Source organism: Delphinus delphis, chromosome 10 (assembly GCF_949987515.2).
Source record: "Delphinus delphis chromosome 10, mDelDel1.2, whole genome shotgun sequence".
NCBI classification, from domain to species: domain Eukaryota; kingdom Metazoa; phylum Chordata; class Mammalia; order Artiodactyla; family Delphinidae; genus Delphinus; species Delphinus delphis.
In genome coordinates, this window is record NC_082692.2 from 32,217,353 (window position 1) to 32,241,754 (window position 24,402).

A 24,402-nucleotide genomic window follows, 5' to 3' on the forward strand; every position below is an offset into this window, starting at 1 on the left:
TGTCTCAAACAGGTGTGGCTCAGGTCTCTGACTTACAGGACCTGGGGTTCTGGGGTGACACCTTACACAGGCCCTGTAAGGATCGTAACTGAGGTAAAGAGCCCCCCCGAGCTGGGCTGGACCCTACCTCAAGGAGAGACTCAGGGGCCCTGCCAGGGTTACTTGAGGTACACCCTCTCCCTCCACCTGATGCTCTGTGCCCAGGGAAGCCCCAGGCAGAACAGTGGTAGGGGTCAGTCAGCAGCAAAAAGACTAGGACGTGATTAGGACTGGGAATACTCAAGAATGGGGAGAATAAGGGCAGAAGGAAGGTCATTAATAGACAAATTAGGCCATACCGGTAAAATAGTTTTATTTAATTTTAAAATAGTTATTGATGTGAAAATTTCCCAAAGCTGGGAGTTAACAGTCTAGAGCCAAGGTTGGGAGTGGGACCAGGATTCACCTAGAACCCAGCTGGAGGGCCCTGAATCCCACCCTCTACTCCCTTCCAGAGGGAGGAAGGAAACAGCTGAGGGGAGCCCTGAGTCAGTCCTCTCTATCATCCCCCCGAGGGCCTGCTGTGCCAGACCCTTGAAGGCAACAGCTCGTGCAGAGGATTTGGGGGGAGAGGGCAACAGGTGAAAACTGAAATTAGAGGTTAATAATCCCAATGACCCTCCTCCCCCCAACCCCTGCCAGATAAAAATAGAAAACTGGAGGATATGAAGGGAGGATGGAGGATAAACACTGATGTAATAACCCCCTCAGCTCCCCAGAACAGACCAATTTGGGCTGACTGGAAGAAAGGTCATGAGCCCCAGCTGCATGTTACCTTTGGAGAATAAATATTCCAGGAGGGAAAAACCATGAGGCAAGCTGGTACCAGTTACAGTCAGTGCAGCGAAAGGCCTGGTGTAGCCTGACCCTATCTGCACAGGGAGCAGAGGCCAAGGGCTTGGGCTAGGTGGGGACCCTGAGCTGCGAGGGTTGGGGCACCTTTGCAGTCCCCGTGCAGCAGTGGCAGGAAGGCAAGCAGGGCCCTAGTTGAGCAGGTTGCCCTGCTCCTGGGCCTGGGTCAGGCTGTCCTTGCGGTGCAGGTGGTGCACCCCCATCCTCTTGGGGCTGCGCTGGGGGCGGCTGGAGCTGGGGAGTGCCCAGGCCCTGCCCTCAGTGCGAGGAGTGCCAGGCCCCTCCTCTGTGCCACCATCACTGGGCAGCAGGCTCTGGCGCTCTTCCTCGGGGCTGATGGGCAGGTTCAGCTGTTCCTCTTCCTCCTCTCTGGGAAAGCCAGGGTCAGCTTCTGTTGGCAGCAAAAGCCCACTTTCACCGGGTGGGGAAGAAGGTGCCTGCACCTCCTCATCTCCGCCAGCGGGACCAAAAGCAAAGTGGCGCTGCAGTTCAGGGAGCGCATCACGTCCAAAGGCTGTGCGCTGGGTCACAGCGGCTGGGGGCGGAGTGCGGTCCACAAATGCCCGCTGCCAGCTGGCCAGCAGGTCCTCCTCGGAGCTGGCGGAGCTGGCTGGGGCACTGAGCCCCGGGGGGGCGGGGCTGGGCTGGTGCTGCGGGGAGGCCTGGGCCGAGGCAGGGCTGCTGGGCACTGGGCTGGGGCGGGCTCGCTCACTGCCCTCCTCCACCAGGCTCAGGGAGATGGCCTGGCGGGTGGCGTAAGTGCAGTTGGGCAGGGGGCTGTTGCGGGGAATCCGCACCTTATCCTCAGAGAATTCTATCACCTTGCGGCCAGGATACAGCGGGTGGGGTGGAGACGGGGTGGGGTAGGGACTCAGCTTCTCAAAGGCCGGCAGGGACATCTCCTCCTCTGGGGAGCCCCCCACGGTGCCCAGAGAGCAGCACTCCCCATTGGGTTGGGGGACGGGGCTTCCCGGAGCTGGGCAGCTGGCTGGGTCACCTGGGTCACTCCCACTCATATCCACGTGCACAAAGACATCCTCAGCCAGGGGGTGCCCGGCGCTGCCTGACTGGGCCGAATTGAGCAGAAGAGACTCCGGCTTCTCCAACACGCGGGCAATGACCGAGGTGGGCACCACAGCCCCTGGGGCCAGGCTGGGGGCAGGCCCCGGGCTGGTAGCCTCCTGACCAGTGTGCAGATGTTTCCGAACCATGTCCTGTAGCTCACAGGGCAGCTGGGGTAAAGGAGCGAGAGAAGGAAAGAGAGACGTGAATGAGCCCAGCCTAAGACAGCTTGCTTCAGGGCAAATATGACGGCTGCCACATATAAGGTCCCCCGTGTGCTGGGCACTTTGCTATCACCTGTTCCGCAGCACACAAAGGTATATCCTCATTTCGCAGATAAATTGAGGCTCGGTAGTGATAAAATAAGTTGAAGCTTTTGATTAACACAGCCAGGATCTGAACCCAGAACTGGTGCTAAGGCCCACATGCTCTCAAACGTCTAACTTCCCCATCTCAGTGGTAGATTCTGCCCAAACCAGACACAAGCTTGAGAATCAGTATTGACCAGAAGCCTTAGAAATACCTCCACTCCTTCTGTAGGCCCCATCAACCTTGAGCCTGAGCGCTGGGGTCTAGGGTTTGCCCCTTGGAGCAAGGGCCCCTCTCAATTATTCTTATGGCCCATACCTCTGGCAACCCCCTCCTTCCTGCATGGGATCCGGAAATTGAGATCCTCTCTCCCTGTCTCTGTTCCAGAAATACCAACAGGGCCAGTCCCCACTCTGCCCCTAGTGACGGGCCCTTGACAGCATGCAGGACACCAACCAGCGGCTGAGCTGACTGGCTTCAGAGGACACAGGGAGGCGAGGAGAAGGCAAAGCAGAAAGCAGGGAGCTGAAGGTATGAGGAGAGGACAGAGAGAGGTGTAGAAACTGGAGTTGGAGGCATCCTAACAAGGGCAGACGGGCATTGGCAGGGAGAGTACCCCACTCACATCAGCGAACTTGTGGTTACGGAAGTGAGACTTGTTGCACTTCAGGAGCTGCACAGCCAGGTTGCAGTCCAGCCGGTACCGCTCCTGTGGACACAGACGCAGTTCAGAGCCCGGCATAGCCCAGGGGAGCAGGGCAGGGAGGCCCCCGAGGTGACCGTACATTGAGCTCCTCCAGCTTGTTGATGGTGTTCCTGGCGTCCAGCAGCTTGTTGGTCAGCTCCACGATCTCCCAGTCCAGTGTCTTCCTGTCCATCTCAGCCTTCTTGATCTGAGGCACAAGACTCACAGTGAACCCAGCCCACACCCCAGCCAGCCCTTTCTCCCCTCCCCTCCCCCCTCTTCCCGGCCCAGAGACACAGGAAGCCACAGGTGCTAGGGCAGCCAAGGCACACAGAGACAGACGATGGACAGACAGAAGGAGACCAGACACCTCTCCTGTAGTCCAGGCTGGCTGTGGGGAGGGGGCTCTCTGAGCATGACTGACAGCTGCCCAGGCCGGGACAGAGCAGTCTAAGAGCTGCCCGGCCCTGGAGGGCACTCAAGGGGCTCTACACACCAGGCGAGGCAGCTGGTACCTGAGAGGCAAGAACTATGCAAACCCAGGGGCTGAAGCCGATGCTGCCTGTGGCTGTTTCCAGGATCAGGTTGGGAAGCGGGAGGAGGTGGGGAGTGGGGCTGCGTGGCGGCTGGGGGTGCCTGTGAGATTATCTAGTTGAGAGGGAGGGAGCTGCAGGCTCAGAAGCAGTCTTCTGATCTTCAGCTCATGGACTGGGTCCACAGGCCCGCTTCCCGCAAATGGCCAGGGCTTGCTGCCCACTGCAGCCAAGAAGCTGTGAGCATTCAGTGGTGACATCAATCAGTAACTCTGCCCAAGCCAAGAACAGGCTCCCCAGCTGTCCCCCAGGAGGGAGGCACTGACTCCTGAACAGGCCTCACATGAGGAAGAGGAAAGGAGTGGCCAGAGGGCAATGGCCGGGCCCCAGCAATCCCAGATCTCAGCTGAGGAGGAGGCGAGGGCAAGGGAGAAAACACACAAACTCAGACGCAACTGCAAAAATCCAGCTGTGGCTAAGAGAGGCCTGAGAGGAGAGTGCGGCAGCAACGGTGGCAGCATGAGGGAAGACGAGGAGAGAAGAGAAACAGTGTGAGCATTAAGACAGTCCTGACTCTCACAGCACACTGCGGGCCCCTCCCCACTACGGCCCACCCCCTCCCCGAGCCCAGGGCAGGATGGCAGTCCCCTGGCAAGTCCCAGCCCCTGCTATCCTGTGAGCACAGCGCCAGCCAAGCTGCCCTCCTGGACAGATTACCAGCGTATGCAGCTTGTCCTCTAGCTCCTGGTTGGTCCTCTGGGAAGCTGTGTAACTGTGCTGCAGCCTGTAGAGGGACACAAGGCAGACCCCTGGATCAAGATCCTGTTCTTCAGACCCTGCTCATCCCCTCCTTCATAAGGGATCTTGGGCAAGTGCCCCTCCCAGAACTTCAGTTTTCGCATCAGAATCAGATGATCTCTGAAGCCTCTCCGGGCTCCCTCCTATGAACAGGGAGATGCGTGCATGTGTTTCCCGGCCCCTCGTTCCCACACCTGCGGAACTTGTCCTTAAATTTGTCCAGCTCCTCACGGCTCTGGCCCAGCTCCAGCTCCAGGCAGTCCTGCCCAATCTCCAGCTCGCGCTCCAGGGCCTCAGTGCGCCTGGTGGCCGAGGCCAGGCGCCGGCGAAGCTCCTCATTCTCCTGCTGCAAAAGCCTGGTAGGGTGAGGGGTCAAGGGCAGAGGGACATCAGAGATAGAAGGGCCACCCTAGAGTTCCAGGATGGATTCAGGAAGGAAGGAGTAGGGGTGACGTGAGAACAGGTAGCTGTGGGCAGGGGACTCCTTGAGATTCAGCCTGAGTCTGGGGCAGCGTATCCCATAGGCCTGCTGGCCCTGAGATCACAGCTTGGCTGGGAGGGGCAGAGGGGATGGGAGAGGACAGTCTGCCCCCCTCACTGCAGAAGAACGAGAAGACAGAATTGCAGGGGCTACAGTTCCCAGTCTGTCTCTGGTTACAGCCCAAGCCAGCTGGCCAGCAAGCCACCAGCTCCAGTTTCCCCACTGCACAATCAGGCTGCTCCATTATTCATCTTTTAGAAACCCAGCCCAGTGCTGCCCTCCTCTGCAGAGGCCTCATGTAGCTGACAGAAAGGGCTGCGGGGAGGCAGCTGGCACAGGAGGGCCAGGAGCTGGGGAAGGGAGCTTTGGCAAGAGCAGGCCTCTCAGAGCCATCCACCTCCTTGATGCCAGGTCCTCTTGGAGCCCATGGAATAAACCTCTTTTTCCAGAAGGAATATCCCAAACTTCAAGCCTCCTCCCAGAGTCCCTAAAACACCCCACCCCAACCTTTACCTCTACCTAATCCAAGGAAAAGCCCAAATGAAACAACAGCCTCGCCTGCAGCTAAGAGGGGCAGAGTTGAGGCAGGGCAGGCTCTCGGGCAGCAGATACTCACTTCATCCTCTCCGTGTCAGTCAGGGGCTCCTGGGCACAAAAGAACAGAAGCTTGAGGCTCAGCTCTGGACCACTGGCCTCCTGCTTGTTCCCCACCCCCTCCAAATAGCCCTGGAAATGGCCATGTCTGAAGCCCAGAGACACTCACAGCAGAAGCGGGCTGCGGGGCCCCACAGATAGAGGCAATCCAGTAACACCTGGACCAGCCTACTCTCTCCCATGCCAACCAGATTCCAACCCTCACCCTTATCCATACTAGCTCCAACCCCTCTTAATACTAGAGCCAACTGCAAATGAGCCCTGGTACCCATGCTACCTCTCCCATGGCTAAAGAGAGCCTCTCAGCTGTTCACTGGGCTCCTAGTGGGCCCTGCAGGCACAGCCAAGACTTTCCAGAGAAGTGATGAAGCCAGGCGAGCTAGAGTAGGGTTCTGAGCTCTGCCAAAGCCCTTCTGGCCCCCAGGGCAGAATCAGGCCCTCACAGAGGCTTGGGAAGCACAAGCACGTGGGGGAAGGAGAGCCTCTGGGCTAAACCTGACTGAGACAAGTAAAGCGTCCTCTGCTTTCACCCTCCTGCCGCATCCTCCTCAAGCCTCCACGTTGGTCACGAGCCAGAGCTCCGCCAAGCACAAAGCAGAGCAGACCCGTGCTATGACAGGAGGGAAACGTCAAGCAGCATCTGATTGGCCTGACTGCCTCAGGATGCCAATCACAGGCAGGACAACGAGGTGGGTGGCCCAGACCATGGACTTGGGAGCCACTGACACCTGGATTGATCCTGTTGTACCATACCCTGGTTATGTTAATCTTGCTGAACCCTAGTGGCCTCATCTACAAAACCAGGGGAATGCCCAGTGGGTGGCACCTAGCACAATATCTGGCCTTTTAATTTAATGTTTCCTGAACTAAAAATGGGCAAGTCATGGGTGGCATTTCTGCCGTGAATGTGACCAGAGTGGGCCATGGTATGCCTGATGCTCGGCACGTGCTGGCCATCTCTCAAGTTCTTTAAATGTGTTTCACGCACTGCAACAGGATAGAGACATGGAAGCAAGATGAATAAACTGCAGCACTCGTTTCCTCCTGCAGTAAGCTGAACGAGGGAGGAAAACCGACCTGCAGAATGCTTTGCAGTTGCCTGAAGAAGCCCTCCTAAGAATCTAATGCAGTTCCGAGCAGGGAGCACGTATTTGATAAGTGTCAGCCAGAAAAAGGAAAGCTGGAGGAGGGCCTGACTTTCAGGGACAGCAAAGAACAGCTAGTCTTGGGGAAGTCGCTGGAGCACTGCTTCCTAATGGCCCCCAGAGGGGCTGCAGTGGAGGACCAGAGTCCTGGCCTCCGGGCAGGTTAGCACCCCTCTATCGGGTGGGCTGCCTCTTGCACGAAAAACAATACTGCATGGGATCACTTCTGCTGAGCTACATGTCCTGGACACATGGACGTGTGTCACAGCTGTCCCCTATGAGTCTACATGGCTGCCACCAGCACGGCTGCAACTGAGAGCCCAAGTGTGTACCAGGAATGCCACACCCTCACCCCAACTGCTGGGACCAGATGTGCCCTCAGGACAGCCAGAACCCCGCCTCAGGGGCCTGCATCTGCCAGCCAGGGCAGGGGCACCACTCTTGCTGACCTCCTGCTCGAGCTGGGAGCCAGGAACTTCCAGCCGCAGCTCCCGATGCTCAGGTGGTGCCTTCCGGTAGGGTTTCTTAGCAGGGGCTGCACTGGTCATTCTGGGAGGTGAGAGCTCCTCAACCTGCTGAGGGGAACAAGGAAGGAGGCTCAGAGATGTGGCAAGAGGCCTCTGAACTGAGGAAAAAAGAGGACATGTAGGAGCCACCAGGCAGGCAGACAGGCCTGGGCTGCTGCTGGGGTCATTCGAAGGGCTGGACTCTGGTGTGTCAGTGCCCATGGGTCAGGGGCGTGCTGGATGGGGGCCCGGGTCCAGGGGGAACAGATGAGAGGAAGCCAGGGTCCAGGGACTGGGTGCAGGGAGTATGGATTGGGCCCGAGGAGCAGCCCACCCCTCGCCCCTGTGGGCTCGGAAAGCAGCCTCAGAGAAAAAGCTGCTCTCCAAGCACCAGTTTCCTCAACTCTAAACTGGGTTGAGAATGCCACCAATTTCACAGGGTTGTTTTAACGATTATGTAAAGCACTAACAACGGTAGCTGGCACTCAGGAAATGTTCGATAAATGTTAGCTTTAAAAAAAATCGTAACCAGAAAGTAAGGGTTTGAGATGCGTTCCCAACCTGAGCTCCTCCAGGGGGTCACCAAGCTTAAGGGCCTTCAAGGTCAAGCCTCTCTGGCCTCCACCACTCTTTTCACCAGCCCCCACCAAGAAGGGCTGCCTGCTGCCGCCTCACCTGCCAGCCTCCCCAGGAGGGAACCCAGTGGGGGGTGCAGGCCTCAGCAGGAACATACCGTCCGTCTGTCAGCAGCTCTCTCTGTTCCGCTGTCCAGGAGTCAGCCCTCGGCTCTCCGCATCCCACAGCCCCGCCACTTCCTCTAGCCAATAGCTCCTGAAACCAGAGAAGGGAAGAAAGTGGAAACCAGGTGTCAGCCACCTGTCTGTCAGTACCCGCCAGGGAGAGCTGGACAAGAGTGGAAGCACTGGGCTCCCCATGAAAGCTCTGTCCAGGCCCAGAGGAGACACATGTGTGTCTGTGTGTGTGTTCATGGTCTCAGCTTATCACATGCCTGATTCCGGGATAGGTCTGGTCCTGTCTTGTCCCTATCCTACCTCACATCTGTCCTGTTCATCTCCCGGGCCTCTCAGAGTCTAGAAACAGCTAAGAGATTTGGGGGACAAGGGTTGCAGAAGAGAACACCAGGAAAAAGCCTAATAGAGGCTCAAGAAGATGCTGGGGGAAAAAGCTCCTGGCAATGTTTCCAGAAGGAGCCCAAACACCTAGTTCTTTGAACAATGGTGGCGAACAGACTGTGTGATGAGGAGGGGTAGGTCCAGGAGAAAAGCAGAAAAAGGAGCATTTTAGCGCAATGATGGTTCTCGACCGAGGTGATTTTGGTCTCCCCCGCCCCCTCCTCCCCCGACCCCTGATATCTGGCAAACATCTGAAGACATTTTTGGTTGTCACACCAGGGGTGGGTGGTACTGGCATCTAGTGGGTAGAGGCCAGGGGTGCTCCTAAACATCCTATAAGGCACAATACAGCCTCCCACGACAAAGAATTATCAGCACAAAATGTCAATAGTGCCTAGGCTGCAAAACCCTGTGTAGAAAGCCCCAGTCTGGGGAGCTGAGACGCCTGGCTTCCACTGGGCTCAGTGGTGTGTCTGACACACAGTGTGGCCCTGGGTAAGTCCTTTCCTCACTGGATAAATCTGTCATCTGCACAGAGGTGGCTGGACTGAGTGACCTCTGAGGTCCCCTCCAGGTTCTTGGGGTTCTGACCTCTCCCCCACCTGTAATGAGCTGGGCTGCAGCATGGGGGCAGCAGCCACCACAGGGACCAATGGAGGCAGTAACCTCAGGTGGCCTTCTGGGCATAAACAATCTCGTGGCCGCCATCCACCTCACCAGAGCTGGGGCTGAGGGAAGCCTTGCGGGCTAAAGCGTGTGTTCCTGCTGCTGGGACATGCCCTGGCCACGACTCCTGTCATATTCCAACAGGGCCTGAGGCAGGAAGCACCGTGAGGGGGCGGGGAGGGCGGGAAGCAGGAGTGGCCTCCCTCCTCTGTCTGGGCAGCCTGGCCTCTGGTGTGGGGTTGTGGGGCTTGGCAGCAGGCACGAGCCGCCACCCCAGCCCTTTGATAGTGAGGCAGAGTGGGTCCCCACAGGGCACTTGCAGCAGGCCGTGTCGGGCTGACTCCACGCGCAGGAATCCGGGCAGGCCTGAAGGGACAGCACATTCCTGAGGTGTAATCACCCCTACAGGTTCCCCAGGGCTACCCTTCCGGTGGGACCCTGGGTGGGAGCTCCTCCAGCCCAGGGGAAAGGCCCAAAAAGTCCCAAGCCAGCCTGGGCACCTGGGTTCTGATCGTCAGGGGGTCTCAGCGTGGGGGTGTATATGAGTTACAAAAGAAGAAAGAGCCAGAGCTGCAGGAGTAAGAGATACAGGTAGCCAAGAGCTCCCGGGAAATCCAGAGCTGGCTTCTGCCTTCTCCCCTTCTCTGCGGAGAAGTCAGGTCCCTCCTCCCTTCCCCACCTGCTCCCCACTCAGCTCAGTAGCCCTTTCTCCTTGCAGGCCCCTTTATATATACCCCCTCTATTCTCAGCTTCTTGTCTTCCCTATTCCTGCCAATGCCCACACTGTCCTCTAGGTACTGGGACACCTGTGTGGGCGGTGGGTGGGCAGGGAGGACACTGACAGGCCCAGGTAACTGGTCATTCTACCTGTGAGGAGAGAGCGGTCTCACTCCATACCCTACTGGCCCAGCTCTAACCATCACATGTCCTACAAGCTCATCCTGCCTCATCTTGACCTCACGGCCCCACAGCACATATTCCCAGGCTTTCACGGCAAGATAATCTGGCTTGCTGAGGGGACAGACAGTGTGGATGTGGCTGGCAGTGAGATGGATCGTAAGTGCAGGCTCGGACTATGGGATGAATGATAGTGGTGATGGGAGGTTCTCTCTCCCAGCCAGAGAATACTCTTTTCGTATGTGTCAGAGTCACAGGGAGGGAAACGACTCCCAACTGGGGAAGCAGAAGACAATGCCCACTAGCGAGACAGTCGACCAGGGAGCCTGCAGTGACCCCAACACAAGTCCATGAGGAAAAGTCCGTGCCGCCCCCTGCCCCATGTCCATAAATTCCAGTGCTTGTTGGGGCCCTGGCTCCAACTCCTGAGATCTGCTAAGCACCCCAGATCCAGCCCATAGGGGACCACAATTCCAGTACTGAACAGGGACTCGATGTGCCTGGCAGGCTGTTGTCCCTGACTGGAAGCACTGCAGGGAAGGTCAGACCCAGGAGTGAGAGCAATGCCAGGTGCACTGCAGAACAAAGTAAGAAGCAGCTGAACAGCAGGTCCACAAGCTGGGAGAAGAGGAAAGATGAGCTGGAAGGCAGCAGAGTGGTCCCTCCAGGAAGACCCAGCTACTAGATGCAGCCTCCACTGGCCAGATCTCCTTCACCTCAAGATTCCCAGGTTGCTTTGGAGTGCTGCAGCCCAAGGAGGACTCCCAATGCCATGTCAAGAAGAAGAGGCCCCCAGGGAAAGCTGGACAACTCAGAATGTGCCATGCGCCACAAGGAGCAAACAAGGCCTTTTGGGTCCTCTTGGCCTCTGGATGCTGAGCTGGCTCCAGGGCACCTCCGAGAAAAGAGTCTTCTAGAAGTTCTAGAAATTGACAGGGAAGAATCCCACTCCCATCCCTCACCACAAACTACCTGAGCTTCAAGGAATTGGACGCAGATGACTCAGGATGTGGGGTACCAGATCACATGCTGGGTTTGTACTACAAGAACAGCTGTGCTCTGGGAGAAAGGCTGAAGCCTAAGTTAAAACCCCTGGCTGACCCAGTCTGGTCTGCAGCTCCTCGGGCTGGACCTGCAGGCACGACTGAGGAAGACACCCAGAGCAGCAGTAAACCCTCCCATCTCGTGGAGGTGAGGTGAGAAAGGAAAGCAGCTCTCCTCACTGCCCCCACCCCACCTAACTCCTCCTCCTCCTTCCTCTCCTGCATAGTATTCATTCTTCAGTTACTCAGAATCAGTTCAGAGGACAGACTCAACCCCCTATCTGCTGGGGCGGAGGCGTGGGGGGTGTTGATAGCTTCGTAATTGTCATGTTGCAATCTGCCAGTCAGCTCAGGCCGCCTGTTACCGCCTGCCCTGCATGAAATACCTTCTCTCTGATTACAGCCCACGGGGCATGATTAGCTACCTCCAGAGAACAAAGTCTACTTTCATTAGAAATGGGACTCGGCACGCACAGGGAACCTGCACTGTGAACCCACTGAACAGCTGAGCAGAGCATGTATCAGAGACAGATACAAGGAGCAATGTGTGCCAGGAGCTGGCTGAGCAGTGTCCTTTAATCAAAGGACAAAACATCTGCCAAGCATCTCTCTCAAACCAGGAGATGGGACTCCTACCCACTCCCCTTCGTGGATACGGAGAGTGTGGGTATGTGACCTGGGGCCTCCATCGAGGTCAGGGACGCTGCTGGAGGCGGAGTAGGATAAGGAGAAACCTCTTCAGAATTCAGATTATCTCCAAACCACTATCCTCTCTCCCATTCCCTGCAAACACCCACAGAGGCAACAGCAAAAGGTTCAATTCCAAGAGCCAAGGATGCCCTGTTACTTCCCTCTGCCATCCTTTCTGTGGGTCTGCCCAAGGGCAAAGTCACCAGTGCAGGAGAGGAAGGGAGGTCCCAGCATCCAGCTTTCTCCCTGCTCAGGGCTCAGAGGCTACCCCCTCAACACTGGCCCAGCAGAGGGAGACAGGATTGAATCCAAAATAGGTCTGGCTCTTTGGCTTTTCAAACTCTGCCCTCCCCCACTGGAGGTCTCCTCTAGCTCCCAAGCTCTGCACTACCCTGTCCACCGGCCCAGTTCAGCTGCCTGCCCAGAGACACCGCCTGCTTCCCCAGCTCCCCACATCACCCACACTCTCTTCAAGAAATTAGGGTCCCAACAGTTCCTCTGGGCTCAGACCATTTCTGAACTTACTAATGTCTCTCTGCTCCCAGCCGTCACTGAATCAAGCAAGTGAAGGACCTCAAGGGGCCAATGAACCCAACCTTCTGCATCAGGGAAGGCACACACCTCACCACAAAAACCATTAAAGCTCTTCTTTCGTAATTCACCCAAAGAAAGTCAAATGGACGTTAGCAATCACTGCTGCTTTTAAAATGAAAGGAAAACGGCCCCTTTTCTGAATACTCCAGCTGTGCTGTATGGTACCTTAACACAGCAGGATATAAATAAATAATAAAAACAAATATGGGCCCTTCCTGAAGCCCCTAATCAACCGCTAAACAGGAACATCTGATCACAGGGACTAGCGCCTCCCCTGCGGAAATCGTCCTCAGCTGTGAGCCCTGATGTAGTCTCTGAACACTACAGGCCTGGAGGAAGTTGCACCTCTCAGGGCAGGACATACTCCTGCCGTACGTATCTAGCTGCTTCTCAAGCCTCTGAAATCCAGGCTCTGCCTCCAGCTGAGGCCCAAGAAACACAAACCACCACCCTACAAGGGCCAGCCCTATAACCAGCAGGGGCCCCTGAGATTGCCCACAAGGACCGCCCCCCCTCCCAGTCAGTATGGCTCCTCTCCACCTCGACTGTCAGTGAACAGCCGCACAGTGAGCCGATCCGACCAAAGCAGGCTGGGTTCAGCCTTCCCCACACCAGGCCCCCAGTTTCCGGCACAGCTGTTCCTGAGATACCTAAGCAAAGCCCTCAGCGATGCTGGGCGCGTGGCAGGCAAGCAGCCAGCAGAGCACAGGTGGGGCCCAGGCAGGCTCTGCTCTGGGCTGATGACAAGGCTGGAAGATGCCAGTCTGTGCCCAGACCAGCCCTGCTGCCCCTCCCCCAGGCAGGCCTGTCACCCCTCAGGGCAAGTTCAACTTCACCCTCTTGGGGCATGCTGCCTGCGGCCCTGACCTGGCCCCCCCGCCCGCCCGCTCTAAGCAGAACAGACTGACAGGTTTTTAAAAGCCAGAATGGGTGGGAATTATTGTGCCCCAAAGTCATCCTGAGGCCTCAGAACTAGTGCTGGTGACCTGTGAGAGCTCACCTGGATCCCCACCTGAGCAAATACCTCAAGTCTATCCACCTGGCCTCTCATTCAAGCAAACACTTGACAGGAACAAAGGGGCTGAAGACTACTGATGATGATGATCCAAGCAAACCAACCCCCACCCAAAGGGAGGGCCAAAAAATCCCCAGGATCATAAGCAGCACTTGACCTTAGTCCCCATGCCCTCTCCTAAGGAAGCGCAAAGCGAGGGTGGCCCTGAATCAGCCCTCCACTCCACGCTCCTTCTGCTCTCCTGGTCACAGCCAAGCCATAAAGCCCTCCAGCTTGCTCCCTCCCTACTCAGGGTCCCTACACATCCACGCAGCACCTACCCCCTCTCTCATTTACACACTTACACCTCATGGTCACAGGCAGCTCCCTGCCATCTCCCTCCTGGCTCAAGGGAAACAGAATCCACTTAGAGGACCTCCAGGTCTCAAGTTCCCCCATCCAGCCCACCCCACCCTGCACTGCCTCCAGAGGCTGGAGACGGTGTCTGTCTACAGAGTTACCCGTGCAGAACACCAGGGAGCCCCGAGCAATCGGCCTTCCTGCTACCTCTGGAACCCCCTTCTCCTTTCCAAGCCTGGAGGGAGGTGGGAGCTTCTCGGGGGCTTCTCCATGGCAAGCTGAGGCCAAGGCCTCTCCTAGGCCCACTGTGGAGTCCAAAGCCAGGTCCTTCCCCCTCTGGCTGAGCCGCCCTCCCCAGCTCTTTTAGGTTAAAGTCCCCGTGAAGCTCCAGACGTGGAAGGCGGTGGGCGGACTAACTCCACCCACTCCACCTCCCAGAGCCACGGTCACCAATGGGAGCTACATCTCTGGTTCTGGGCTCCAGCTTTCAGTTTAAGTAGTTTCACTCTTCTGCCCAGGCAATTTCCCACAGCCAGGCCAAGGTTTTTCTCAACTTCCCCACCCCCAAGAAGAACCTGCAATTGATCCTAAATTCAATTCGTACCCTGGGATGAGAATAATGGCGACAGCATCTTCCCCTCTTTTTTTTTTTTTTGGCCCCGCCGCAGGCCTTGTAGGATCTTAGTCCCCGGACCAGGGAATAAACCCAGGCCACGGCAGGGAAAGCGCCGAGTCCTAACCACTGAACCACCAGGGAATCCCCACCATCTTCCCCTGTTGATAAAGGGAGGAAACTATCCGGTCTAGCAGAAAATTCCCTTCCTACTCTCGTTCCATCTGTCTCTGAGGCGTGAAACCAACAGTATGGTAACTGAGGGATGTTCTCAAACTCCACGGTGCTAAAAGCAGATTAAACAGAAATGCTAACCATTCTGTTTTAAGGGAGAACTGATAGCCATGGTACTAACTAAAGGGAGAAGGAGGGGCAGAGTCCAGCAGCAGATGGGCAGGTGCCCATGCACAGCCCCACCCACAGCAAGGAGACTGGGAAAATGGAGGGAACTCAGTAGTAAGGACAAGCGAGCAGAGGAGATGGCATGATGTAAGCAAAGGAGAGAAGGCACAGGCCGGGGGAGGAAGGGAGAAGAGAGGCATGGCTGGCGGCACCCTCAGCTGGCCCAGGTCAGACTCACAGGGTTAGTGTCTTCTCCCCAACCAGCCAGCTCTCCTGGTTAGCACGGTTAGCGACAGACTCATGGCAGACGCCCTCCAGGCACTCCATACAAACAGACAGCTTGGTTTGTGAGCAGCCCAACTCCGGAGCTGCAAAGAGAGAGCAGAAGGATTGCCAAGCTGCAGGATGCCTGAGGGTACACACTGCACTCTCCTGACAGGGACACTCCCCCAGACTTACCACCAGACCCTCAGGGGCTTTCTCCACTCTAGAAAGCATGCCTCCTGAAAGTATAGCAGTGAGCCCAGCTCATGACCCCAGGGATGGTCAACAGAAAGAGAGGACTGCCGTTTTGGAACGGGGCACTGCTACCAAGGGGAAGCTCCCCTGTCTCACCTATTCCCGGAACATTGCTGCCAGGCTGCACTAGAGCCCTGAAAGCTGCTTGTAAGAACAAAGCCACCCACAGCTGCAGCTGCCACCTAGCCCAGGCCTGTGCCAGCAGAGTTCACCCCACCACCTCCCACGGGCTCCAAGGAAAGGGGCTGGGAGAGAACTGGCCCAGGGACCGGAGGCTGCAACAAGAGCTGCATGGAAAGCCCAGTACAATGGGGCAGTGTGCACCCCAGCCAGCTGAGCCAGTCAAAGGAACGGGTGACACACTGCCACCTTTCAGTTTCTGAAAGGGCCAGGGAATGATGCTTCCCAGTGAGCTGGCGCCAGAGGAACCCAAAGAGCAAGGATAAGGGCTATGCTACAGCCAGGCTCCCCAGACCCCGAGAGGGACTACCTCACCCCCTCAGAATGAGCAATGCCCAGAAAGGCTAGCGTTCCCACACAGCTAGCCCAAGGAACACTCTTTCCTGAAAGCCTCCAGAACCACCTAGGGGAAGCGACACACCCCGGCTTTGAGATCTCAAGGCAAATGTGCCACAGCAGTGGAGTCCCAGAGATCCCCACCCAAGATGTGACCCCTGGGTCAGCAGGACAGGAAAGCCCTTCTGTCTGAAAGGCCTGCAGATGATGAGATGACTCGGGGAAGGAAGGGGAGAACAGAGACCACCCTGGCCCCACATATGGGCCTGGCCTTCTCCCAAGCCCAGGCCAACAATAAACACAGGCAGGAGAAGCCTCCGACAGGCTTCCCAACTGCCTCCTCACTGGGCTCCCCGCATCGCTCTGACAGCCCCAGAGGTCAAAAGGCCATGAAGGGTGAGATAACCATCTAGCAGAGAAGATGACAACTCTTCCTGTGGGCTCTGACCTCTTCGCTGGACTGGCAAGGAAGCATGGCCATGGGCAGGCTACCTTCCGAATCCTCACCACACACACACACAAATAAATAAATAAACACCAGCTGGGTCTGGTTTGCTTTTGAAAGGTAGAGCAGCAAGTGACCTGGCTAATCCAAGGTTTCAGGAACTAGAGGAGACTCTCTCTGCACTAAAACAGGGGTTGAGAAATCAGGTAATTCTACTCCCTTCCCAGCCAAAGATGAAAGAGGAGTGAAGGAGAGAAACACGTGAGGCGAGAGTGTTGATGCCCGCATCACGCTTGCACCCATCCTGGTTCCCACTCAAGGGCACTCCTGCCAGAAAATCTCATCCCAGAATAAAAGACAATCCCTCAGAGATAAGCAGGGTGCCCGCTGTGGCAAGAGCCTCCAGGAAAGTTGGTCCATCCTCCCAAGGAGCCAGCCCCCAGGAACGCACCAGGCTGGGCAGGAGGCTGCAACCAGGCTCCTCAAAGGCTCCAACAGGGAGGGACTCACTCCCACCCTCACCCCCTGGGGGTTAACTGTTAGGAGGGCAGAGCAAGCTGAAGAACAGTATGTATTACTATCGAGTTTTGTTTATTTTACAGGCGATACACGATGGGGAATGTCTGGAAGGACACAAAAATGATTAGAAAGATACATGATAAACGGTTAACAGTAGTTCCCTATCTTTGGGAAAAGGCTTAGACAGGAGCAGTGGGGGAAGAAAGGAAAGGTCTTTTTACTTTACTTTTAATTTTGTATACTTTTCTGTATGGTTGGTATTTTAAACGAGGACATACATTATGTTTATGATGAAAACATACAGCTCCTCAACAAACGGACAAAATCCCTTCATCTGTACTGTGCTTTACCATTCTGGAAGTGCTGTCCCTTCCATTATATTTCCTTTGATCCTTATAGCCTAGTGAGGCCCACGGAACAAGTGGAGTTCTCCCATTTTGAAGCGACAGAGAGGACAAGTGACCTGCCCAAGGCCACAGACACACTGGGACAGAACCCTCCATATCCAATTCCAGTGCAAAGCCTGGAAAGCTGTCTTCTCCAGGGAGCCACAGGAAAGCGACTACAATTCTGCCCTAATTAAAGACCCTCAAAGACTTCTGAGATTGAATTCCCCACTTGGCTTACCTGGGAAGGTGCAAAGAGGCCACTGCTCAGTACCCAAGGCGATAAGCACAGAGTTCTATCTCTCTGGTTGGCTGAGTGGAAGCACAGGGCTCTCGGTCTAGGCTGACTTCCCAAAAAGCAGTCCCTACCCTCAGGGAGATCCCTGCCACAGTTTACTGTGAGAGCACAGAAGCTCTTCACAAATAGGAGGCCATGTCCTTTATAGATTCCAAATGTCACCTAGTAGACAGTTGGCACTTACGAGATAGACCAAGCAAAGTTCTCACTCTTCTACTCATGGACTCAGTCCCTCTGAAGTCTAAAAGCACACAACACAATCCAGTCCAGCTGGCTCACCCAATCTCCTCTCAAATCTGCTTAACATACAATGCAGCTTATTACTCCTGCCAAGATGCCATCAGGAAGATATGCCACATTGCAGTATGCACCCCACACCGAGGGATGAGGAGTAGAGCCCGGGGAAAACTCCTTCAATCCACTTCTGCCTGCTGGTTTCATCCTTTTAGTTCATCTAGGCACTAACAAGGCTGTAGTAAGTCCTGGTTGTGAGCATTGAGCCCACCAAAACAGGACCAGTGATACAACAGAAAAGCAAGCAGGTTACAGTGGGCACTAAAAGGAGCTTAATGAATAACAAAGAGGATGCCAGCAACCAAAAACCTTTTAGAAGATGCTAATTAAGCAAGAAAATACACCTGTGTGTACTTCGATTCCTCTTTTAACTCCTTCCTGCTGGCTTAGGGATGTGTGATTAGAACATAAGGCTGAGAAGGGAGACAGCTGAAGCCAAGCACCTGGAAGATCATTTAACCACATTAACTCAACCCTGGAAAATAATTAGTAATGCGATTGTTAATACTATCACCGTTTGTTTATGCAGGACCTTCCTTCCTGAGGGTTCAAAAAGCTTTGCCAGATAGATCTTATCTGCTTTAGTCTGAGGAAGGACTGGGTTGGGTCACACAGGAACCAGAGCTGCTCAGCACCTACTATGTACAGTCTAACTAAACGCTCAGCCTTCAATAAATGACCTTGCCCCTAAGAAGCTTCAAAGAAAGATCTTGCCCCTAGATGGGGAGAGACAGGTTAACTGCCCCCCTGCATCATAGTGTGATGAGTGCTCTCAGAGCAAAGAGGAGAGGCACCTGGCTGGGGCAGGGGTTTAAGGACCAGACAAAAAGGTTGCCCTCCCGAGAACCCAGACAAATCTTCCTCTGATTGTAAACTCACACTGGAGCACCACCTGGCATTATACAATTAAGAGGTCTAGACTTCTGGAAACAAATTCCTTTGGTGTTTGTTCAGAACTGGTGCCCGAAGAACTACTCCCATCAACGACACCAAAAACAAAAAGGCAAAGAATGGACAGCGACCCTTAGCTTTCACCCCATTTCTGGGGAGCACCTGAGTTAAGCCTGTTCTGTGGCACAAGAAGATCATCGAAGCCGTAAGAAAACTGGGACAAGAAGTCTGGCTTCCTCAATGCCTAGATGTGTTCCATCAGCTTCACCCAACATTTTTCAGTCTACAAAACACCGGGGAATATGGATCATCAAACATGCCATCCAGTCATCCCCAGCCTTAACTATTGGATTGACCAAAAAGTTCGTTCGGGTTTTTCTGTACCATCTTACAAATCCACCACCTACCCGCCCCCACCTGTACCCACCAAGGTCATCATCAATCTCGCATGCATGTCACAGTCCATCAAAGGAGCTGTTTCAACATAACAGATGGGGAGAAGGCTCAACAATCTTATTTTGCACACTGATGCTGTACCCAATCTCACCTCTTTTGTTGCTTCATCACAAAAAAGGAGACTCTCTCAATTTTACTCCCATCTCAGAAATGTTCCTGGCTACCTGGCAAAAATCAAAAGGCTTACTCTACCTTGAATAAAAACAAAGCCTTTTCTTATCCACTGAGTTTTCCAAAGTGGGATTCATTCATTTAACAAATATTTACTGAGTATCCTTCATATGCCAGGCACCTTGCTACAGGCTGTGTACTCATTATCTCTAATGTTCAATACTCTTGCAAAAAAGGTAATGTCACCTTCACTTTATAGGGGACAAGACCAGTGATCCTACTGGTTAAGCAACTTGCCCAAAGTCGCACAGCTGGTAAGGGGCAGAGTCGGGATTAAAACCCAGCTCCAAAATCAGACTCTATCTACCACATTGCTCACCCCACTTCCAACTCTCCTCACCCCCACCCTCCCAGTCTCCCCTATCTCCCCACCCCCACCCCATGATCAGGGAGGGTGCCTCCTCTACAGGGTCAGCTCAGTGAAAGAGACAGACAGGTAAACAGAGGACTCACCACACAACACGGTAAGTGCCAGGACCGAGGTTCAAAGTGCTGTGGGGACCAAGAGGAAGAAAGGAAAGCAGGGAAGTCTTCTCATCGGAGGAGACAGAGAAGCTGGGTCTCAGGGGATGAGCAGAGCTTCAGAGACAGAGGTGAGCATTATGGAGAGTGAAGTGCACAAGCAAGAAGAAAAAAGTAAGCGGATGTCTAGAAAAGGTTCAGGAGCAGTAGGAAACTCAGGAGCAAGGAAATACAGGACAAATGAAGCAGAGTGACAGCAACTCAGGCCAGAGGGTTGAATTTAATTTGGGCCAGAGTGCTTTTTGCATACCACGTTAAAGAGTGTGCACTTTATCCCAAACAAGGGAGAAACCATGGCCTTTCTAAGGGAAGAGACATTGGTTTTTTGTTGTGGGTTTTTTTTTTTTTTTTTTTTGCAGTACGCGGGCCTCTCACTGTTGTGGCCTCTCCCGTTGCAGAGCACAGGCTCCGGATGCGCAGGCTCAGCGGCCATGGCTCACGGGCCCAGCTGCTCCGCGGCATGTGGGATCTTCCCGGACCGGGGCACGAACCCGCGTCCCCTGCATCGGCAGGCGGACTCTCAACCACTGCGCCACCAGGGAAGCCGCAGAGACATTGGTTTTTTTCCTAGGAAAATAATTTTTAGAGCAGTAGGGTAGAGTAGGGAGAGACTGCCCACATTTCATTCATCTGTATGCACCACAGCATTATAAAGCACCTCTTATGTGCCCTGCACTATCCTAAATGCTAGAATACAATAGTAAGACAGTATCTGTTCTCAAGGCACTTAGAGTCTTGTGAGAGTCAGACAAGTAAACAGGCAATTACAATGCAGCCTAAGTGCCAAAATAGAAGTAAGCACAGAAGGACAGTAAAGGGCAGTGGGATCCCAAAGGAAGTGACATTTAAACTGAGACCACAAGAGCAATAAGGAAGGTAAAGGGAGTCTGGAATGTCTGCATTCCAGACAGCACGACCAGCTTGTGCAAAGGCCCAGAAGCTACAGAGAATGAGATAAATTTAGAGAGCTGTTAAGAGGCTGAATCCAGGTGAAGAAATGAAGGCCCAGTTTACCCACAGGTCCTCGGCACTCAAAATATGGTGGTGAGGAGGTGAAGGGATTCGATTCAAAGATAATACATGAATATGGGGTGTTATGAGAAGAAACTGATTTAGACAACAACAAAAAGAAAATGCTAAAGGGAGAGAATCGGCTCAAAATCTATCAGGCTTCACCCTGAAGTTCAATCATTTGCTAAAATGTGACCTGAATCTAGAAAGTCTGAGGACTTCTACCAAAACACAAAGGTGTACTCTATGGAGATAACACGTTTCAGCATGCTGACCGAAGCACGAGTCAAGATAAAGCACATTATCCTGAGATACGTGGCTCCTCTATTGATGGAGGAGGGGAGCAGAGACTCACAGATGCTAACTCTCAAAATCACACATGCCACAACAGACAGAAAAGCTCATCACAGGGCTGCGGCAGAATTCCCAGGGCAAGTCCTGAGCCCCCGACACCAGGCGCGTGCCTACCCTGATGGCAGAATGGAGAGTCATTTACTGAAGAAAAAGATGGACCCCGAGGGTGTGTTAAATAGACAGGACATGACTCAGAAGGAGGGGAAGAGTAAGTCATAAATACAGGGCAAAGGAAAGCCAGTCAATCAACCCTTGGGTACACCTCTGCCCCAAGGCTGCACACGGGTCTCCTGCCTGTTAAAAGGAAAGAGACTGGGGTCGGCAACAGGGCCTTCCTCAACAACATAAGCTTCAGCAGAAGCACATTTACTTTCCATTTTCCTCTCATGTTAGACGGAGGGAGCTGTCTAAAATGCCACATTTTCCCCCCTGTGTAGTTTGCTACTTTTTATTTTTAAAAGAAAGATGCATCCAGACCGTCTATGAGTTTAACACTATGGCTACTTCAACTGCTCATGTCAGTAATCATAGTCAGATTGAGCCTTATATTTACATCTACATTAACTAACACCCACACCCACACCTTTAATGCATGCTAAGAATGGATCCCAATGTAACAGTCTGCTCACCCAACCCAGCCCAAGGTTTTCCAAAGCACAGTCACCAAGTTGAATCACAAAGAGAGAGTCCAGATTTAGCTAACATGACACAGGGCGCTCCCTCACCAATCCCTGCATCAGTTATTATCTCTGAGAGGAAGGAGAGAGCTGAGATGAAGAGCTCAGCTCCTAAAACATTTTTTAAACAAACAAAAAATATTTTACTACAATATGGGTATACATCTAACCATCATTACAAGCAAACGAGATACACATTGCCAGTAGGCATATTTAAAAGTTAATTTCATACCAGATGCAAAAAAAAAGGCTCAACTGCTGAAGCCAGATTGCCTGGGTTCAAATCCCAGCTCTGCCACTTACTAGCTAGGTGACCTTGAGCAAATTACTAAACCACTCTGCACCTCTATTTACTCATCTGTAAGATGGGGATACTAACAGTATTAAATTACTTCATACAGGTAAGGCACTTACAATAGTGCCAAGCACAAAGAATGTGCTCAATAAGCACTATTATTATTATTATCACTCAACTGCAAATTAGATAATTCTGCAGCCTCACAGCTTCAAACAGGAAATCACTGGCATTTAAACATCACTTTAAATAGCTTAACGAGGATATTCTCACTACACACAAAATCTATACTATCCAAAAGCTGTACCTCTTCTCCTTAACATCAGGATAGCAGCTCAAACCAGTACAGGTCCTCCACAGAGAGACACCAAGTTCAATCATGAGGCAGAAATTAGTGCTGAGATCTGACTAGTATAATAACAACAAATACATATTGCGTGTCAGGCACTGTTCTAAATACACTAATATACTGACTTATTTGACCCTCACACAACCCTATGAGATAGGTAATCTTACCATCCCCATTTGATTGATAAGAAAGCTGAGGCATAGTGAGCTGGGCAATTTCTAAAGGTCACAGGGCTACATATGGCAAAGTGCAGATATGAATAGGCTATCTGGCTCCAGAGTCAGTGCTCTTAATCTCTATGTGCGCTCACCACACTGTCCTTGCTGATCGCTATTTCCTATGGACATCCACAAATTGTTCGCAGAAAGAGAAGTTTCTCAACCTTCTAGAAATGAAGTCACAGCTAAATAACACCAGTTCTTCAGATACTTGAAGGCACTGAAGCTAGTCTAGTGACAGTGATTCAGATTGGTCTGCCTGGAGTAAGCCTTTTGCAGGCAGGGATGGGGTGAAAGTGGGGAGCAGGAGATGGTTAGTACGGAGTCCTAGATCAAACCAGACTTGCCAGTCCAATCATGGAGCAGATGCTGGCCCTGAAACAGGCTCCAGTAAGAAGCATGCTCCCAACTCTGGCTTGGGCATAACCACAGGGCATCAAAGGAAGTGAGGACCATACTCACAGCACTCTGTAGCTCCCGACCCCTTCTCTTTTCTCCAACCCCAAGTCCACTATCTCTCAAGCCATGCTTAGTTTTGCTAATGAAACTGATTTTTTTTAAATGTGGTTTGATGGGAAGAATATAAAGGAAGAGAAGAAAACTACCAGAGGAGAAAGGGGCAAGTTTTACAATCCTTTCCTTCCATCACCACACTGGTCCAGGTTGTAAAGCAGCTCTCCAAAATCAGGTGTCTCAGGGACAGAATCATGTGAAAAATGTTCGCAGAGCTTTACCCCAGTCAGCTTGACCTCTTACCATAAACTGACCTGGGTTTCTCCTCCCTAATCCCAACCTGCCTCCCGCCCTTCTCTGACCCCACCTACCCACCAAATCCACACCCCCAAAGAACACTAACAAGCCCTTCTTACCAAAAGAAACGATCAAAAGAGACAGACATGCTGCAAGAGTGAATTCAGGAACTGGTGACAGCAGGTACCTAAATGGTTAGCGAACACCACCAGAAATTTGTTTTCTTATGACTCCCCACCATCTGACACCCACAAGTCTCCACTTCCGGCAGGATACCAAACTGAAGATGTGATGGGGAGATCAAAGAAAATACAGTGAGCATGAATGCACTGCTTGTGACAGGGATGTGTTCAAATACTTTCAGCCTGATCTCTATGCTCTTGCCCACGTTCGCCTGCACAGGTGAAGGCATACACGGCTCAATTCTACACCCAACTCTCAAAAATCAGCGTGAGATCTAAGGAGAACATTAACTTAGGGACCAGAGGCAAAGGGCAGCCTCTATAGAAGAGTGCCCTTCTCAGATTAAATAATTTTCAGCATCACTCGTAGCCCATGCATCCTGCTCCGCTCCCAGGGAGCATGCCAGCCTGTCACCGGAGGCCACCTTACCCGCTCTGGGGTTGAGCTGGGGCAAGTCGCTACCTCTTCTTCTTTCCAAGTATTGTGATTTCTTCCAGTCCCTGGGGCCCCTGAGTCTTCAGCTGAAATTGGGGCAGATGCTGCTATAAGAACTGTGAAAAGGCTGATCTAAGTCTAGAAGATGGTCATTAGATTGGCTTTAGTTCCCTCTTTACCAAACCTGCCCAACATCCTTAAGTCTCTCTTCCCCCTTTCCCTACTCTCCTCCTCCACGGAAAAGACCCCTTTCCGCTCCCACCGGCCTGGTACGGTCGGGCCTCCGCCCCACACTCCAGGCTTTTTACTCTCCGCTAAGATGTTCCGCTCCAGTTCGTGACTCTGCTTCTCCGGGGCTGCGTACCTACTTCTGGTTGCCCCGCCTCGGATCCCCTGCCCCAGGGCTACCACTGGAATCTAGGCCCCCTCCCCTCCATTCCTATCGCCTTTTTTTCTCTCCGCCTCCAACCTTCCACCACTCCATTTCCTCTTCTTAACCCCGGTGCTAGTCCTTCCTCCGTCCCAACTCCATGTTGGTGTCCCCATGATCTCCTACAAGTCTAAACTCCCGGCCCGACTACTCCAATCCCACAACAAACTTTCTGCCGCTGCCCACTCCCTTCAGACCGCCATCTTGCCGCAGGGCAGGCCGGGTAGTGGTCACGGCCGCGGGAATCCCCACGCACTAGGCGCCGTGCGTCATCGGGGGCGTGGTCA

General features: G+C 53.5%; 1 protein-coding gene across 8 annotated transcripts; it reads right to left on the minus strand.

Annotated features, from left to right (window-relative positions):
• Nucleotides 1-5: 5 nt before the first annotated feature.
• TJAP1 (tight junction associated protein 1) lies at nt 6-24,339 on the minus strand. Of its 8 annotated transcripts, none has more exons than XM_060021765.1 (11): nt 24,285-24,339; nt 23,680-23,771; nt 14,635-14,764; nt 7,798-7,895; nt 7,008-7,130; nt 5,376-5,404; nt 4,473-4,634; nt 4,198-4,264; nt 3,048-3,155; nt 2,888-2,971; nt 6-2,123 (listed from the first exon to the last, which is right to left on the minus strand). In XM_060021765.1, exons 5-11 carry the CDS (start codon nt 7,104-7,106, stop codon nt 1,023-1,025), a joined length of 1,650 nt encoding a protein of 549 aa, XP_059877748.1. In that variant the 5' UTR covers nt 7,107-7,130; nt 7,798-7,895; nt 14,635-14,764; nt 23,680-23,771; nt 24,285-24,339; the 3' UTR covers nt 6-1,022. The 8 variants fall into 8 exon arrangements, with proteins under 8 accessions (XP_059877748.1, XP_059877745.1, XP_059877752.1 ...); XM_060021762.1 differs by having other exon boundaries at nt 7,008-7,133; XM_060021769.1 differs by having other exon boundaries at nt 7,008-7,133; nt 23,713-23,771; nt 24,285-24,316.
• Between the last annotated feature and the right edge of the window lie 63 nt (nt 24,340-24,402).

What these genes read in the sequence shown, in the direction of transcription:
- TJAP1 (XM_069541123.1), bottom strand. Translation starts at nt 7,106, where the DNA reads ATGACCAGTGCAGCCCCTGCTAAGAAACCCTACCGGAAGGCACCACCT. An exon ending in GCTCCCAGCTCGAGCAGGAG is followed by an intron (nt 5,405 to 7,007) that starts GTCAGCAAGAGT and finishes TTTTGTGCCCAG; the next exon opens with GAGCCCCTGACTGACACGGA. An exon ending in GTAACCACAAGTTCGCTGAT is followed by an intron (nt 2,124 to 2,887) that starts GTGAGTGGGGTA and finishes CCTTTACCCCAG; the next exon opens with CTGCCCTGTGAGCTACAGGA.